This window comes from Carlito syrichta, unplaced genomic scaffold (genome assembly GCF_000164805.1).
Source record: "Carlito syrichta isolate Samal-C Ts95f unplaced genomic scaffold, Tarsius_syrichta-2.0.1 Scaffold306742, whole genome shotgun sequence".
In the NCBI taxonomy this organism is placed as follows: Eukaryota; Metazoa; Chordata; class Mammalia; order Primates; family Tarsiidae; genus Carlito; species Carlito syrichta.
Window position 1 is genome coordinate 201,029 of NW_007250838.1, and position 19,093 is coordinate 220,121.

Consider the following 19,093-nt stretch of genomic DNA (forward strand, 5'->3'; position numbering starts at 1 on the left):
AATCCACTCACCTCAGCCTCCCAAAGGCACGGGATTACAGGCTGAGCCACCGAGCCCGGCTTGTGTGTCCTCTTTTTGATAAAAGACATTCCAACAGGTGTGAAGTGGTAGCTCATTGTGGTTTCAGTTGGCATTTCTCTAATAATTTGTGATGTTGAGCATTTTTTTCTTATACCCATCAGGCTGTTATTTTAAAGATCATATTTAAGGTTACATTTACCAAAAGAATATGAAATTACTGAGGCACTATATTAAAGGTCCCCTTTGTGTGATGTGAGATGAGCCCTTACCTTTTTTTTTTTTTGAGTCGTAGTCTTACTCTCCCGCCTCAGCCTCCCAAGTAACTGGGACTACAGGTGTGTGCCACCACTCTGGGCTAATTTTTAAATTTTTTTTGTAGAGGCAAGGTTTTGCTATGTTGCCTAGGCTGATCTCAAACTCTTGGGCTCAAGCAATCCTCCAGCCTCAGCCTCCGAAAGTGCTGGGATTACAGGTGTGGGCCACCGTGCCTAGTTTTAAAAGTATTTTTTAGGCTTTAGGAAGAACAGCCATATTTGGAAACATGAGTTAGTTAGCAAAAAAACAGTAGATGAAAACTGAGGGGAGGCTAGAATTCAGGGCCACAGTTAGACTGCGTGTTAAGTTGAGCCTTGTGTCAAACAGCTGAGTGAGGAAGGTGCAAGTTATGATGGGAGGAAATCACTTTCCTTGCTAACCAATTGATTGCTGTGATAGAATGAAGATAAAGAAGCAGAGCCACCTTGCCCGTCTTGGTCTTTACTCTGGAAGCATGACAGAGTCATGGAGGATGATAGAGCATCCTCATCCTCAGGAACCGTCATTCAGGTAGTACTGGGCACAGCGGCCAAATAGGGGTTGGGAGGGGCAGGGAATCCTTTTTGCCTGATTCACTTTGCCTCCTCTCCTCCCCTTTCTCTTTGTTTGGTTTTCAGTCTGCATTACCCAACCCTTTTAATTTTTATTATTCTTATTTTGAGATGGGGTGTTGTTATCTTGCTCAGGCTGGAGTGCAGTGATGCACTCATAGCTCACTGCAGCCTCAAAGTCATGGACAGGCAATCCTTCTGCCTCAGCCTCCCTAGTAGCTGGAACTGCAGGCACGTGCCACCACACTCAACTCAGTTTTAATTTTTTCTGTGGAGATGGAGTCTTGCTATGTTGCCCAGGCTGGTCTCGAACTCCTGGCCTCAAGTGATCCTCTTGCCTTGGCCTTCAAACCTTTAAAATTCCCAGCTGTAGCCCAGATGAGGAATAAAAATAAGGGATACTAAAGAACTCTCTTATTTAAAAGAATGCTTAGGGAGGGAACCTGCATTGACTGAATTTTTTTTTTTTAGTTGACAATAATTTTATATCTTTATGGTATACAAAATGATGTTTTGAAATCGTATACATTGTGGAATTGCTCTGTCAAGCTAATTAACATATGCATTACCTCACATATTTTTTTTTTTCTGGTCGTGAGAACACTTCAAATCTCTCAGCAATTTTTAAGTATACAGTGCATTATTACTAACTATAATTACTATGTTTTACATAAACGCTCTTAAACTCATTCCTCCAGTCTAACTGAAATTTTGTGTCCTTTGAACAATGGCTCCCCAAATCCCTCCCTCCTCAGCTGCTGGTAACCACTGTTTTATTCTCTGGATCTGTGGGTTTAACTTTTTTTAGATTCTACGTTATAAGTGAGATTGTGAGGTGTCTTTCTGTGTCTGGCTATTTCACTTAGTGGAATGTCCTATAGGTTCGTCCATGTTGTCACGAATGCCCAAATTTCCTTCATTTTTAAGGCCATATAGTATTCCATTGGGTGTATGTACCATATTTCTTTATCCTTTCAACAACTGATGAAAACTTAAGTCGGTCCATATCTTGGCTATCTTTTCAAGCGTCTCACATTATTACCTCTGCACAAATGCAGAGACAGCTTTAACAGGTAATTACTTATTTCTACTGTATATGCCATGATAATAGGAGAGTCCTTTTTTCGAGAAAACTCCACATGTGAAAATCTAAACTGACAAAACAGATAACTCCAAAGTGCACCTAAAAGCTTCACCACACTGGTTTAGCATTGAACATGCCTCTCTTTGGAGAGTATTGTGGTGGGATCTCCCCAGAATCATTTTTGTTTCGTTTTGTTTTTATTTTAAAGATGGGTGCAGTTCAGGGTTAGGTATACAAATGGTCATTGTACAGGTAAAGTTTGGGCCTCACTTTCCCCACTTCACCTGGTTTGAGGTCAGGTTCCCTTATTGATGAAGCTTTCCACTCACCCTAGAATCCTTTTTTTTTTTTTTTTAACAAAGCAGTATATGAAATTAATTGAATGCAGTCAATGTTTTTCCTCCTTATGTCATTCTAAGTCTTTGCCTCTAGTCTCAAAATAGAAGGCACATACTCTCACTTTAGAAAAATCATTGTGTTCCTTTGCTCCTAAAAAGATCTCTACATCATCATGATCCATATTCACGCCCCCACCTCCTGCCCCTGCCTCCTGCCCCTGCCTCCTGTCGAGGGCTGACCCTCTAGCAGCTCCCATGCCAACCCTTCATTAATCACTGGCACCATTCTCTGCTTGTTCCTGCCTCATTGGTCTCTTCCTCAGAAACACTCAGCGAGCTTCCTTCCTTGGAGCTCCACACCTCCAACAAAGGGATAGTCCCAAAAAACCAACCTGTCTCTTCAGTAACTCTACAGGAAAGGCTTTGCACCCTGAGTTGCCCTTCCTCCATGTCTACCCATAGACTTCCTACCCATCCCCAAAGGTCTATCTCAACTTCTTCCCACTTCAGGACACCCCCTGAGATCCTACAAGGTAAATTGCTCTTTCCCTGTTTTCCAGTAGCATTCTGAGCCTCATTTATGACTTCCCACAGTTTTATGTGTACACCTGACACAAGTTCATGAATGATGAGTACCTTATCATTCCATGTTTGTATCCTATGCTGGGCTCAGTAAGATACTTTCATGAATAGAATTTCTTGATCCTGCTTCCCATGTCAATTACTGTCCTTTTTCTTGAGTTCACTGCTAAATGTCTTTCCTTGGCCCTCCAATCCCTTGGCCTCTTTTGTAGTCTAGTTTCAGCCTCTGGCTGTGCTTAAACTGCCATTGACTTCTGGGTACCAATTTAGTGCCCTTATTGATCTAAGGACAATAAGAGGTTATACTATGGAAGGATCATCCTTATTGCTCTCTCTCCAGCATTAAACGCTGCTGACCACTTCTTGCCTCTTGAAATGCTTCTTTGACTTTAATTCTGCACTTCCCCATCCTTTCTAGCTCTAATCCCTCCTCCATCTCCTCTCTTGTCCCTCTTTCTCCTCTGTCTCCATGGTAGTAGAGCTTCCCCCAATGTTCTGTCTTCTTTCTTCTTCTCTTTTCTTTAATGGTGACTTCATTTCTTCCCATAGCTTTGATTCCCAATCAAATCTTTAGTCTTGACTTTTCCCTTAAATCTATCCCACATTTCTATCCTCCTGAGATATATATATACACTTTTCATCCTACTTTCTCAGTGTTTGCTAATGGTACCACTATTTTCTCAGAGATAAACTTCAGAGTACCTCATTTCTCTCGTCTTTCATATCCCAAGTGGTCAAGTGATATCCGTTCAATACTTACAACCTTGCTTTCTCCCAGGATTTTTGTTATCATTCTATTTCAGGCAGTTGTTACTACTACCCTGGGCTTATAGGTAGCCCTCTAATTGGTTTTATTTGGATTGGTTTCAGTTGAGTTGATGTTTTCCTTATTGATGAGTAAGAGTAATAAATATATTAAGGATGTTAACACTTTGTAAGTAGCTATCCCAGTTTGTCATATCTCTCTCTGTCGCCCAGGCTGTAGTGCAGTGGCATGTTCACAGCCACAACCACAGCCTCGACCTGCTGGGCTCAGGCAATCCTTCTACCTCAGCCTTCCAAGTAGCTGGAACTAAGGCACGCGCCACCTTGCCCAGCTATTTTTCTTGACTTATTATAGAGACATGGTCTTGCCAACTTGCCCAGGTGTCTTAAACCCCTGGGCTCAGGCAATCTTCTCACCTCCACCTCCCAAAGTACTGGGATTACAGGCGTGAGCCACCACACCCGGCCTGTCATTTTATTTCTCCTTTGTGGTAGATGTCATTTTATTGTTTATGCTTTAATACTAACATTCCTTTCCTTTCTTATCATGCCTTAAAAGTCCTTCCCCACTTTTAGAATTTGTATTGTATAACTTTTACATTTCAATATTCAATGCAATTAGAATTTATTGTTAGAAGTGACACATGGATTTTAATTTTATTTTCCTAGAAATGCCTTGGTGATTGTTCCCAACTTAGATAAGTTCATCTTTCCCCCCATTATCTGAAATGTGGCCTTTATCATATAATCTCATTTAATTTCTCATAATAATATACTTCTCTAGATTCCTTATGTGGTCATTAAGAAGAAGATTTTGAGTCTTCCTTTTTTTTTTAATGTTTTATTTTAAAGATGTGAGGTACAATTCAGAGTTAGGATACAGATGTTCATTATGCAGGTACCCATGTTGATGAGGTGTGCCCCACCCCCGGCAGTTTCACACAACTGCCAATAAGTCTTTCAAATAAAGACAAGCATAAGGAAGTTGACTTTTTGTTTTTTCCTAATGAGCAAATTTTTTTCTAAATGTATCTCACTTCTCTGGACATTTTTGCAAGCAGACGATTTATAGAATGAGCAGGCGCAGAAAGGATGACTCATGTGATGTCAGAGCAGAACTTTTTCTGGAGCTCTGATTCTTTTCTTTCTAGGTGGCCAATGAGAAAATAAGCACCTGTGCTAGTTCCATGGTACAAATTCTTGCACCAGACTCGCTAAACATTGCACAAGTCCCTGAATTTTCTCTGGAGCCCAATCAAACAGAAGAGGTAAGTCCCTATTGGTAATACACCAATTGCCCAAATGCCTGGGCTAGCACCCAGAGATGACTGGCCAGCTTTCTGTGTCCTGAAGTGTCTTGTGTGTTAAGCCAAGTGTCCTTGTGAGCCTTAACATCTTTGTATGTGCTGTCAAGCTTTAGAACCAGATTTGCCTTCAAATAATTACTTAGAAAATAAGCTTGGAGGCTGAGCTTGGTGGCTTAGCCTGTAATCCCAGCACTTTGGGAGGCCGAGATGAGTGGATTGCCTGAACCTGGGGGTTCGAGACCCAGCCGGGCAACTTGACGAGACCTTGTCTCTACAATAAATCAAAAATTAGCCAGGCGTGGGAGTGCGCACCTGTAAATCCGGATACTTGGAAGGCTGAGGCGGAAGGATCCCCAGAGCCCAACAGGTCAGGAATGTGGTGGCCGGGTGCATGCCACTGCACTCCAACCTGGGTGACAGAGTGAGACTCCAACTCAAAAAAAAAATTAAAATAAAATAAGCTTGAAGTTTGGGCATGGCAGCTCACACCTGTAATCCCAGCACTTCGAGAGACTTGGAGCAGGAGGATTGCTTGAGCCCAGGCGTTTGAGACCTTGAGCAACATAGTGAAATTCCATTTCTACAAATTATTTTTAAAAATTAACTAGACATGGCGGTACATGTCTGTAGTCATAGCTGCTCAGGAGGCTGAGGTAGAAGGCTAGTCTGAGCCCAGGAGGTGAAGGCTGCAGTGTGCCATGAAGGTGTCACTGCACTCCAGCCTTGGCCACAAGAACAAGACCTAACTCAAAAAAAAAAAAAAAAATTTGGTATAGGACAGTGAAACATTTTTCCCTCATCCTCCATTTGTCAGAGTGAAATAGTCTTTCCGTTAATGGCTACTTCTTTAATCTGTAGATAGAATTTATGAGGGCAGTGGAAGTGGGAAGGGCTGATAGCAGTTGATGGCCTGCGACACAAAAGACATTTATACTTATCTGTTTAGTCCTCAGATTGTATAAGGTAGGTTAATACCTACCATATGTTTCCACATGAGGAACTCAAATTTCAGGGAGTAAAAATATACCTAGTAAATGGGAGAGTAAGGAATCAATCCCAGAATATCCTAATCTGCCTTTCTAACTCGAAATCTTGTACCTTAGATTCTCAAGAAAGTCTTCAGAAAACAGTTTTATTTCCCAAGCTGGTTTTGTGTTTAGCTGGACTTTAAAACTCCATGGGCCTCACCAAGTGGCTCCTGAAAAAGACACTGATATGCATTTGCTGCTTTTATTATTATTATTACTATTATTATTTTTGAGTTGGAGTCTCACTCACTCTGTTGCCCAGGTTGGAGTGCAGTGGCACACTCACAGCCACCGCAGTCTTGACCTGCTGGGCTCAGGTGATCCTTCTGCCTCATCCTTCCAAGTAGCTGGAAACACAGGCACATGCCACCACACCCAGCTAATTTTTTGATTTATTGTAAAGATGAAGTCTCACCAAGTTGCCCAGGCTGATCTTGAACCACTGGGCTCAGGCAGTCCTTTCGCCTCGGCCTCCCAAAGTGCTGGAATTATAGCGTATGAGCCACTGAGCCCAACCTTGCTTTTATTTTTTAATTGTTTTCCCTTTCCTCCTTTTATACTGAGTTCTAGTTATATGTCTTTTCTCCCAATCTTTTTCTAGTCTTACAAAAAATATATTTTTGATGTAAAATTGTTATTCCTCATGTCCCTTTATTTTCCTTCTTCTCTTTTCTTCTCTATCGCTAACAATATGCACCCGGGAAATGGACAGATGTGAGAGGGTTATAATCAATAACATATACTTAGGTCTAAGAATAAACAATACTTAGGTCTAAGAAAGTTGCTGACCTGCTCAGTAGTTTTTTTGCTGTCCAGACTTAGTTATTTTTGACACCTAATTAAAAATCAGATACAGTATTTTACAGTAGCCATTCCACTTAATATTTGTGTATTTGTATTTTCTTCCTAACCCAGAACTTTTGCCCAGGGGCTGGGAAGGTGGTTAGTGGATTCTTAGAACAGAAAAAAATAGTTAGGTGTTATCTTTTATTCCAGGAGGCACAAGCCCACTTCTGAATTATTCGGGAGCTGTTTTACTGGCTCCGAGTTCCCTGCCTCTCGGTGACTGTCTTCCTTCCTTTGAGTCTTTCTGTCTCATTGGTGTGACACATGACCAAAGAGAGCAAAAGTGGGAACTCCGGAGACCAGACAGCCAGTGTCATCAGCCACGAACCTACCTCAACACATCTTTTGTCTCAGAGGTCAAGTGCATTGACCAAATGAGAATCACATAACTTTCAGCAAAATTTTGAGTCATCTTTGACCCCTATTGCAACAAAGAATAAACATTTAGTACGGAAAGATATGAAACCAAGATAGCCCTGACCTCACAGAGTCAGCCACCACCCTGCCATTTTAATGACATGTCTTTTATGTGTCCGTGTGCAGTGAGGTATTGCCCTTTGGGTGGGCAGTCTCACACTTTATAAGCAGCAGGGGAGATGTGCAGGTGTGTGTAGAACTGACTAGAACATTGTGGAGGATATGTAAAGACTTAGTATTTTGGCATGAAATGTCGCTATAGCCAGAAAATTAACTTGTACTTCAACTGCAATCCTGTTACATAGACCAGTGATGTGTAGAAATCAAGCAATATGATTCACCAACTGAGGGATTAACTTGCATACTAGAGGGTTGGTGAATTTTTTTTTTATTGAGTTGGAGTCTCACTCTGTTGCCCAGGCTGGAGTGCAGTGGCACGCTCACAGCCACCACAGCCTCGACCTGCTGGGCTCAGGTGATCCTTCTGCCTCAGCCTTCCAAGTAGCAGGAACTATAGGCATGTGCCACCAAGCCCGGCTAATTTTTTATTTATTGTAGAGGTGAGTTGCACAGGCTGGTCTCGAACCCATGGGCTCAGGCAATCCTTTCGCCTCAGGCTCCCAAAGTGCTGGGATTATAGGCATGTGCCACCACACCTGGCCTTGGTTGGTGAATTATGTCAAGAATATGGACTCATAGGTTCTAAAGCATAATGAAAACAGGAGTTGAATTCTGGTTCTACTTACCAGTCATGTGGCCATAGGCAGTCTGAATAGCTTCCCTAAACTACTCAGTTTCCTCATCTGTATACTGGGAATAATACTAGGTTTGTAGTGTGAAATCATTGGTCAGTGTATCACATTTAGCATACTGCCTGGCTCACAATGAGTAAATTAATATTAATTTAATACTAACCAATACAAGTCAGGTAGTATTTACAGTTACACTATGGAGATGGAATCATTCTCATTGGATAAGAAATACTTGTGGTAATTACTTTTGCTTTTTTCTTTTTTCGAGTTGGAATCTCACTCCATCATTCTCTTTTGAATTATTTTCAGGTTCCAATAACTAGCAAAGAAAGCCCAGATTAGTTACTTACCCAGTTTGCTTGTTTCTTTGTTAATTCATTGAGCTAGCAAGAAGCAGAGAAAAGTCAATACTATTGTTAAAATATATGTGTGGCATACATAGGTACTCAGATTAAAATTTTGAATAAATAAAGGCAAATGGTCAATCTTTTATTATAGATTAGTTCATTAATGTTAATAGGTGTTTTCTTAGGTGACAAAAACAAGGATTTCAAAATCTTTGTCACTAAACTATAGCAATATTAAAAACTAGAAAACAATTCATCAGATTACTAGAACTTCATGTCTGGAAGTAAAATCACACAAGTGTTGCTTTTTTTAAGTTGAGATTAAAAGAGAATTAAAACGGGTGAATTTCAGGTACAGCCCTGACTGTATAAGAAGTTGAGAAAAAACTCAAGGCAAGGGAAGACTTCCTTTGGAAGGTGATTCTGAAAGAAAATTGTAAAAATACATCAGTGAAGGTAGGGAGAAATCATATTTTGGCAGGAAAGAGCAAATATATAGGAAGTTAGAGGTCGGAGGGAAAAAGGACAACTCAGAGACACTTCTGTCAAATTGGCTTTCATAATACTCACAAGTGCATATGAAAATGAGTAGTATTTTCATAGCCTGAGTGCTTTTGCCACCTGCCAATTTTGTTCACTCTATTACACTTAACATTCTGCATCTGAACACAATTCCACAAACATTGGGAAATGTACATTTGCCTTGGGTTGGGGGTATTCATTTGTGAGCAGCTGCCATTAGAAGTTTGTCCTGTGGTAGTTTATAGATGCCACCATGTTAACAAAGTCTTATATAGAAAGCACTGCATTTTATCATAATCATGATAAAATAATTTACTGAGACCAGCAGTTTTGTTGAGCAAAACACAAATCCTTATTCCTAAAGGTATTTCTCCAGAGGTTCCATATACTATATTAATATAGGCAATAATAGTAGAAGACAAATGTATCAAATAATCTTTTATCTCTAAATTGAAAATATCTGATATGTAATCAATGGAATACTTTCCTGTGGTATCTGGGAGAAATTTTTCTATTGGACTGATAAACAATTCAGTCATGTCAATGTAAAAAGAACACATCACACTTCCCTTATATACTATAAACATCTAGTCTTTACTTGATAATATTTGAGTATCTAGAAGGTGAAAGTGATTTTAAGATTTGCTCTGAGGAATAGGAGAAAAACTTCCAGGTTACCTTGCTGAAGTTTTGTTTTTTTGGTGTTTTGGTTTTTTAGTTGTGGTCTCTCTGTGTCTTCCAGGCTGGAGTGCAGTGGCATGATCACAGCCTTGACCTCCTGGGCTCAGGCAACCTTTCTGCCTCAGGCTCCTAAGTAGTTGAAACTACAGGCATATGCCACCATGCCTGGATAATTTGGGGGGGGTTTTGTAGAGGTTAGATCTTGCTATGTTGCCCAGGCTAGTCTCCAACTCCTGGGCTCAAGCAATCCTGCCATCTTACCCTCTCAAAGGGCTTGGATGACAGGTGAGAGTCACTGTACCTGGCCTTGACGTTCTTTACTTGACTCCAGTTGTTTTGAATAGTAAGAAGTTTCTATGAGTAAAAGTATGCATGCTTTAAAAAAAAAAAAGCAACTAAGATTTTTATCATCTAGCTACTTGAGAAGATGTTAAGTTTAGTGTGTGGTATATCTCATCATATCCCCACCAGTGTGTAAAGATTGTTTTTGTCTTGTTTTTCTATTTGCATAGAGGGCACAGCAATGTAAGCACTGCTTAATTGTGTCACGCAACTTTAAACATTGGCCAGTTCCCTGAAATGTTTGGACACACACACATACCCACACCCTCCCTCTCTCTCATATTCTCACCTGTCTCCTGGGGCTCCTGGTTTAATGACCTGCCAGCCCATTCGCTTCCTCTGTGCCTGGGAATACTGTACCTGTGTACACGCAGATCGGCTGCCTGGAAACCTGTGGCACTGAGTCATGTGACTGTTGCTATGCCTGTGGAGGTGCATTTTTCTTTTCTGTCTTCCTCCTTCTGTCCCTTTTTGTTTCTTTTAGCAGGGGACATGTCGCAGGTTCACAGGTCTTTGCAGGACCAAGTCCGAAAACTTTAGACTCCTGGCTTTTCACTGCTGGATTATCTTTGGATTTATTTTAGGGTGCCACACCTCTGAGCAAGGCTGTAGCTCTGGACTTTTCTGAGGAGCCAGGAAATTTTGAGGCCACGGTGGAGAAAACTGGGCCCGAGCCTGCAGAAGTCCTCCATGTCTGCAAAACCCAGGTGGCCAAGCTGGAGCTGTGGCTGCAACAGGCCAACGTGGCATTTGAGCCGGAAACATTAGACACAGACATGCAGCAGGTGGTGGAACAGGAGCTGATAGGATGCCAGGTAAGACTGATGGGTCAGAGTTCATGGTTTGCCTCTTCACCAGTCACCTGCCAAGACTGGTAAGTTTCTCTTAAAGCAACAGGGTATTTTTTTTCTGTAACTCTGACCCTTATGTGTATCTTGGGTAATTCTTTGACATGCTTTATGTGAGTAGCTTATTTGAAGGGACAGTAGTGGGAAAGATCTCGGAATGTAGAGTCCAAGTTCTGCTCTGTCACATTAACTGTGAACTTGGAGAAGTTAACTTCTCAGCCTCCTATTCTTCATATAATTGGTTACTTATAGGCTATTCTTCAGGATTAGATGAGATATGTAAAGTAGCGTCTGGCATATAAAGTGTATTTTTTAAAGTGCTCAATGAATGCTATTATTTTTATTCATAGAAATAAGTACTAAGAATACTCATTCGTCAGAAATGAAACTGAATGTCCAGATTTGCAAAATTGCAGATACACCTTAAAAAGGCTTTGTGGCCATTTTACTAGGAATGCTCCTAGTCTTGCTTGGGAGGGGCAGGAATATAAACTTCCTTGCCGTTAGTCACTTTAAGTAAAGCTTGCTGGCTTAATCCAAAGGTGGGAATTTCTATATCCCTCCAGGGAGGGGCTAGAATGACAACATCACAGCTGCATAATTGAGAGTCACAGTGGCCAAAACATGCCAACTACTTGCAAAAGTCTCTCCCCCAGCTGCACTTAGGAGACAGCCTTGACCTGACTCTGCTTCAGTAGCTTGTCTACCTGCCAGGGATGAGGACATTCTGTCTCAGAGTACCCCTGCCACTGGCCCAGTCACAGGGAGCTCTTCCTGCTACAGCTGGTTCTGTGATTGGGGTAGCCTGCCATTGATCCAGAGGTGTGCCTTCTCTGCTTCTCCTATTCAGGCCCACAGTTGTACAACATCCAGGAAGCAGGTGCCTGAGCTGACGTGCTTCTCCTGGGCAGCTCGGCATCTCCAACTCCAAAAGTCAGATCTAGTGGGGTAGTTTTACTCAAATACTAGCACTGCTGCTTGGCTTAGCTGAGGAGACACAGGAGGAGACTGGGGAAAAGATAGTGTCATATAGCACAGAGCAATGCTATGCTCAGCTGAGCCCCAGGTGTTCTAGATGTTGAGTCCCAACCACTTAAGGTCATCCAGGATCCGTTTGCCAGCTGACTGTTTATTGACTGGGTAGACTCCATGCCAATTCCATGTTCATCACCAGGATCCCAACCTCATCGCCACTTATAGCAAGTTTAAGGATTTGGGGGCTGTTTAAGGAAAAGACATGGCCACCAGCTGGCAGGAGCAGCCAAAGCGCTTTTTTTGGGCAGTGTTTTGTTGTGATTCTGATTATGAGGGACAGGAAGCGGGCTTTATGGCAGGAGACCTTTCAGAGGCTAAGGCATGGGTGGGAGTGGAGTCACTGCCCAGAAGGGAAGAAGGACAAGAGAACTTAAGTAGGCGAGAAGAGCCAGAGAGGAGATGAGTCTAAGTGATACCCCAACACAATGGAGAGTCCCTGGGTCCGAGAAGTCTGGAAGGGCAGCAGAGACCTGGGATTCTTTTTATAGCCCAAAGTTTGTCTTATCCATGATTGGCAGATCTCAGGTGCAGTTTTAGGGGGTATGCAAAGAAAGCAGACTCTAAATAGCTAAAAATACACTTATTGGAGCTATATGTGAAGGCACTGACTATGTAAAAATTTGAGTTTGGCACCGGTAGACTTGGAACTAATGGTTCTGACCTGCTATAAAAAAATAAACAACATAGCCGGGCTTGGTGGCTCATTCTGTAATCCCGCACCTTTGGGAGGCTGAGGTGAGTGGATTGCCTGAGCCTGCGGGTTTGAGACCCGCCTGGGCAGCGTGACCTCATCTCTACGATAAATCAAAAAATCAGCTGGGCGTGGTAGCACGTGCCTGTAGTTCCGGCTACTTGGAAGGCTGAGGCAGGAGGATCGCCGGAGCCCAGCAGGTCGAGGCTGCGCTGGGATTACAGGCTGAGCCACCGAGCCCGGCTACGTTCATCTTCTTTACCTTATAATACCATTACTTTAAATTTACCCTCTAAAAATAATACAGAATGAGCAAAATAATTATGGCAGCATTGATTGCAAACTGAAGAACTGCAAACAGCTTAAAGGCATAATAAGAAGGAAGTTGTTAAGTGAATCATGGAGTTATCATCAACTTGCAATTATTCAGATGGGCTCCATGAAGCATATGGAGACTCATGAGAAGTATGTCTAAAATTGTTGAGTGGGAAAACAGCATAAAATTATAGTATGCTTTGTTTATAGTCACTCTAAAATCTATGAGTACATACTGTTGAGACCTAGAAGAATCTGTAAAGGATGTAAGTATGGTAGCCCCCCTTATCCATGCGGGATATATCCCAAGACCCTAGTGGATGCCTAAAAGTTCAGTTAGTACCAAGCCCAATATATCCTATGTTTTCTCCATCTGATAACATAACTACAGATCGAATATCCCTTACCCAAAATGCTTGGGATCAAAAGTGTTTTAGATGTTTTTGATTTTGGAATATTTGCATTATGTATATGAGGTGTCTTGGGATGGAACCAAGTCTAAACACTAAATTCATCCATGTTTCCTATATACTGTATACATAGGCTGAATATAATTTTGTACAGTATCTTTAATAATTTTGTACATGAAACAGTTTTGACTGTGACCCATCATATGAAATCAGGTGTAGAATTTTCCACTTGTGGCATCATATTGGTGCTCAAAAGGTTTCTGATTTTGAAGCACTTCAGATTTTAGATTTTCAGATTAGGGATGCCCAACCTACACTAAGTAACTAACAGGCAGGGTGGTGTAGACAGTGTGGATACATTGGACAAAGGAATGACTCACATCCTGAGCAGGACAGAGCAGGACGATGCAGGATTTCGTCACTCTACTCAGAATGGTGTGAAATTTAAAATTTATGAATTGTTTACTTCTGAAATTTTCCATTTAATATTTTCAGGCCACGGTTGACCATGGGTAACTGAAACCATGGAAATTGCGGGTGTGGGTGAGGGCCTACTATAGTTTGCTCGGATGAGGGAATTTGAAGATGAATTATTTAGAAGTTTGTTTGCAGGACAGAGTTGCTCCTTAAAGAAAAGTCTTCTTTTCTCAGTTGAATTTCTCTCCATGAACTGAACTTGTTCTTAGTCATGCAACTGAGTTTTGGTGCACATGATCATGGTGCTGGAGCTGAGAGTGTGAATGCTTCTGCTGACTTGGGTGCATGGCCAGTTGGCATAAACGTGTAGGCTCCTGAACCCCTGGGCCGGGGCAAACTTGATCTGTTGAGGGGGAAGACAATGACGGCAACTTCCTGGGAAACTTACTTCATCCAGCTGATTTATTTTTAGACCTGTGTGTACACTGGCCAGTTGTATCAATGACTAAGTATTTCAGGTTCCGAATGATTTCTTCTGCAGTGTTCTTCTGATAGTCTGGAGAAGGAAACGAGCGAGATAAAGAATCTTGAACTAGTTGTGTGGAATTCTTTTTTTATCCCTACTGGACATTTGGATCGCAACATGAAAGATTAGGGAGGTAGGGGGGAAATAAAAATAGTGTTTTTAAAGCATAGCATGTGTATCGAGCACTGGACAAAGTGCATGGATTTAACTCACTCGTTCCTCACAGGGACCCTAGGAGGTAAGTTCTGTATTACCCCCATCTTACAGAGTACTAGGGCACATTCTTGTAAAGGTACCTACGTCTACACAGCTACTGATGTGAACTAGATAGTCTACTTCAGAATCTGTGTTCTTAACCACTGTGCTCTGCTTTGTTTTCTAAGATGATTTGAGAATCACATACATCAATTGTTTTAGAGAGCAGTGTCTGCAATTGGGGTTGGTTTGGTTGTGCCCCTGCTGAAAAGTTCAGGAATTATGGGAAGTTTTTGTGGGTTTTTTGAGGTCTCTTCCATCCTGTGTTTCTGGGACTTTGTGTATCCACTTGACTAGGTAAAGAAATTAAGTCTTAACTTATTTTGGGGAGGAACGCTTGTTCTAGACCAACACTGAATAATTAACTGATTTTCTTTTCTAGGCTATGCTAACAGAGATGGAGCACAAGGTTGCCTCTCTGTTGGAGAATTGCAAAGACCAGCGCCTGGGAGACTGTGGAGCCATTCAGCATGAGGCTGAAGCGCTTTCCCTGAAACTGAAAACAATCAAGTGCAATTTGGAGAAAGTCCAGGTGATGCTTCAGGAGAAGTACAGTGAGGATCAGGTGAGCCATGACTGTGCAGAGACGTGTGTCCATAGAGGAGAGGACTCAGGATGGACAAGATGAAGCAACAACAGAGGAACCACACTGAGTATGGCAGAATCACACCCCTTAAAGCTGTAGATGGGACCCTGGCTTTTGTCATTTTTATTTCATTTTACTGTGCAGTTTTCTTATCTAGGTTGTTGGTGATGATGACAGTGGTTGGGTTTGAGTTGATTTGATGGGGTTGACAGTTCTTACTGTTAATGAGGTCTCATGTAAGCCTTCTTCATTAAAGGATATATTTTAAAGGAACCTGGTGCAGTGGCTCAAGCCTGTAATCCCAGCACTTTGGGAGGCCGAGGTGAAGGGATTGCCTGAGCCCACGGGTTTGAGAACAGCCTGGGCAACTTGGCGAGACCTCATCTCTACAATAAATAAAAAATTAGCTGGGCATGGTGGCATGCACCCGTAGTTTCGACTACTTGGAAACCGAGGAAGGCTGAGGTGGAAGGATCGCCTGAGCCCACAGGTTGACACAGGGGTGGCCGTGAGTTTGCATGCCACTGCTTTCTAACCTGGGTGATGGAGTGAGACTCCAACTCAAAAAAATAAAAAATAAAGGAATCTGGTGACTTCAGTTGACTGAAAAGCAGAACCTTGATAGGTCTGATGAACATTTGACATCAGAAACACAAAACCTGTTACCAGGACACTTTTATTATTCATTTACAAATGTTTATATGTACTAATCAAAGTATCTTACAGTTAAAGTGTTCTTGTAATTTTCAAAAGCATTCTGTGTTTCTACATATCTCAAGTCTGGGGAAAAACATTCTTTGTGTATAAATGCAAATGTGCATCTTATGAGTAGGATATGAGACCTGTGTCTGTACTGATGTATGATTCTTAGAGACTCACGTTCACAGAAATAAGATTGGCTGCAGATACGTAGGTCATATGTTTACCCTCTCATCTAATGTGTTCTCTTCTTTTTTAAAAAAAAATACATTTTAGACATAGGGGAAACTTGAATTTATAAGCATGATACTGTTTCCCTTTTGATTTTTTTTTTAACTTTGTTCTTTTTCTTCTTCTTTTTTTTTTTCCGAGTTAGAGTCTCACTCTGTCACCCAGACCCGAGTGCAATGGCATGCTCACAACTATCGCAGCCTCAACCTGCTAGGCTCAGACAATCCTTTCACCTCAACCTTCCAAATAGCTGGGACTACAGGCGTGCACTACCATGCCTGGCTAATTTTTTATTTATTCTAGAGACAAGGTCTTGCCAAGTTGCCCAAGCTGGTCTTGAACCCCTGAGCTCAGGCAATCCTCTCACCTCCACCTCCCAAAATGCCGGTTTTTTGTTTTTTTCTTTTTTACTTTGCTCTTAAGAAAAAAAGACAATAATTTCTTTTTTTTTACTTTTAGTGATTCATTGAATGAATTAGGTTGAGAAAACAAGATGATCACTTTACCAGATGTAGTGGGTTTTGAAATCGTTATGAAATAAGTACATTAAATCATAGTACATAATTATAGTAAATAACAAAATCCCATCATTTATTTCATATAAAATGCTTCCATTATGTAGTCTCATTGTTAGAATTGAAATAGAGTGGATTTTTCTTTTTGAATAAGTAGTCTGCCGTCATGGCATTTTTTTTGCAGCATTCTACCATTCTAAAGAAACCTTCAGAGCATCCAAAAGTTCTCCAACCAGTTAACCTTTCCGAATTGGAATCCATCATAGCCAGACGGCCACAATTCAACAAGCAAAAGGATTTCCAGCAGCAACAGGTAAGTTCAGCCCCCAGCAGTTGTAAGGACAAGAATACAGCTTTCTAGCCAGGCATAGTAGCATGTACTCATTATCCCAGCTACTCGGGAGGCTGAGGCAGGAGGATCACTGGAACTGGGAGTTCAAGACCAGCCTGGGCAACATAGCAAGACCCCATCTCAAAGCAAAAACAGACACAAACAAAAAAGAGTAAAGCTTTCTATATGAAATTTCCTTTTGGACTAAATACTGAACGGCCATTGGAGGGTCAGCTTATGTGACCAGATGCAAAGTGTGGTGTGTGGGTGTTTGTGTGCGTATAGCAGCTCTGAGTTTTCAGCATTTACCTGCTTTGCTTCCAACTGCTACCACTAACTCTGCTCCTTTATTCACTTGCATCTTATATCAAACTAAACGAATTATCTTCAGGGTGAACTTCTGTAATTGCAACACTGCTTTGTCTGCCCTTTCAAAATGTGTTTGTATATTTTTGGTGATTTTCCGTGCACGAGGAGGGAACCAAAAAAACCTAGAATTTATTTATGAAAAATGGTGTATTCACTCTTACATGTCTAAACCTCAGTCCCCTTCAAAGGACTCTCCGTTTGATACAGTGCACCTATCGCGATGCATTTTCCACTCCTCAAAACAGTGAACTTGTCCATTTTGATGCCCTTGAGTGCCTCTCCTGTTTTTTGTTTCACTTCTTCCACATCTGCAAAACGATTCCCTTTGAGGACTTTTTTCATCCAGGAAAACAAAAAAATCACTCAGGGCAAGATCAGGTGAATAGGGAGGGTGGGGCCCAGGTGTTGTGTCGTTTTGGGTCAAAAACTGCTGAACACTCAGCGCGGTGTGGAAAGGTATCCTCATAAGATAGGCAAACGCGCTGAATAATCTCCACACAAAAAATTCACTGAAACTGAACGCAGCCCCTCACAGCAATGCTAGCTGGTCCACTGATGCCGATGGGTTTCTAGAGCACTTGCCTGGCTGGGGATCCTGAACTACAAGGGGCCCAGCCTGCACTCCAAAAGATAATTCCGGTTTTTTGGAGGTTCCCCCTCGTATGGAATATAGTTTAAATAGCAATGTTATTTTGTGAGTATTTTAAAGAGCATTTTGAGAAGTAAAAGTTAACAAAAACAAGGAAACAAGAAAAATAATTGTAAATAATGATTTAGGAAGTATCTCAAAAGTAGATGGTCTCAGAAGAAATGCTTGGGTACTAATTGAAAAACTCGATTGATTGGATCATTCGAATCTTGTTCACTTGTAGGTTCTGGAGTTAAAACCAATGGAACAGAAAGATTTAATCAAATTCATAGAATTTAATGCTAAGAAAATGTGGCCCCAGTCTCACCAATGTGATAAAGATATAACCCAGGAATCATCTGTGAGGTAAAACGTTTTTAATAGTTGGAGAATTCAGTGGGAAAATTGAGTGTTTCTTTAAAAAGCACTCATAAAACATTGAATGGAATACAAAATGTTTAATGTTGATTATTCTTTTTGTCTTTTGTTCTTCCTGAAAAGCAACCAGGCATCCAGCCCTGAAAACGATGTTCCAGGCTCGACCTTGTCACCCCAAGGCCAAAGCAGAGAAAAATGGCGATACCTGCATCATGAACTGTCATCAAGAAGAAGGCTGCCTCTCCCTCAGCTGGTGGAGGCTCAGGTCAGTCTGCATCTACACACAGTGTGAATAGCCCTTTCATCTGTGAAAAGCCAACAAGCATTCATTAAGTGAACATGCACATTCTGCATTATGTAGCCGTTTATTTTCAGAAAGCTGTGATGTGGCCAGGTGCGGTGGCTTATGCCTGTAATCCCAGCTCCTGGAGAGGCTGAGGCAGAAGAATCACCTGAGCCCAGGAGGTCGAGGCTGTGGTGAGCTGTCATCATGCCACTGTACTCCTGCCTGGGCAACAGAGTGAGACCCTAAGTCAAAAGACAGAGAAAGAGAGAGAAAGGAAGAAAGAAAGAAGCACAGAATCGTTCTCTCTTCTAAAATCTTATCTCATTTTCACTACTTTGTTTAGCTTTTCAATAACAAATCAAGATGCAAATCTATTCCTAGAGATGACTTGTATTCTATTCTAAGAGTTAGCTATACTAGGAACCAACTAGTAAATAAAGAGTAAATGGACTAGTAAATGATGATAAATTAGTAGCTAGCCTCATAGCATGAATATTAGTGCTACTAAATTGAAAGATCAGTGAATGATGTACTTTATTTCTTTTTTTTTTTTTTTGAGTTGGAGTCTCACTCTGTCGCCCAGACTGGAGTGCAGTGGCCGCTCCCGGCCACCGCAGCCTCGGCCTGCTGGGCTCCAGTGATCCTTCCGCCTCAGCCTTCCGAGTAGCTGGATTT

General features: G+C 41.6%; 1 protein-coding gene across 1 annotated transcript in view; it reads left to right on the forward strand.

Moving 5' to 3' along the window:
- SYNE2 (spectrin repeat containing nuclear envelope protein 2) overlaps window positions 1-19,093 on the forward strand; it is a 317,000-nt gene that overhangs the window by 191,870 nt on the left and 106,037 nt on the right. Inside the window, exons 62-68 of the mRNA XM_008063321.2 lie at window positions 736-846; window positions 4,808-4,924; window positions 10,483-10,713; window positions 14,778-14,960; window positions 16,611-16,739; window positions 17,999-18,120; window positions 18,256-18,397. Coding sequence (XP_008061512.1) covers window positions 736-846; window positions 4,808-4,924; window positions 10,483-10,713; window positions 14,778-14,960; window positions 16,611-16,739; window positions 17,999-18,120; window positions 18,256-18,397 — 1,035 coding nt within the window. The remainder of the gene's footprint in view (window positions 1-735; window positions 847-4,807; window positions 4,925-10,482; window positions 10,714-14,777; window positions 14,961-16,610; window positions 16,740-17,998; window positions 18,121-18,255; window positions 18,398-19,093) is intronic.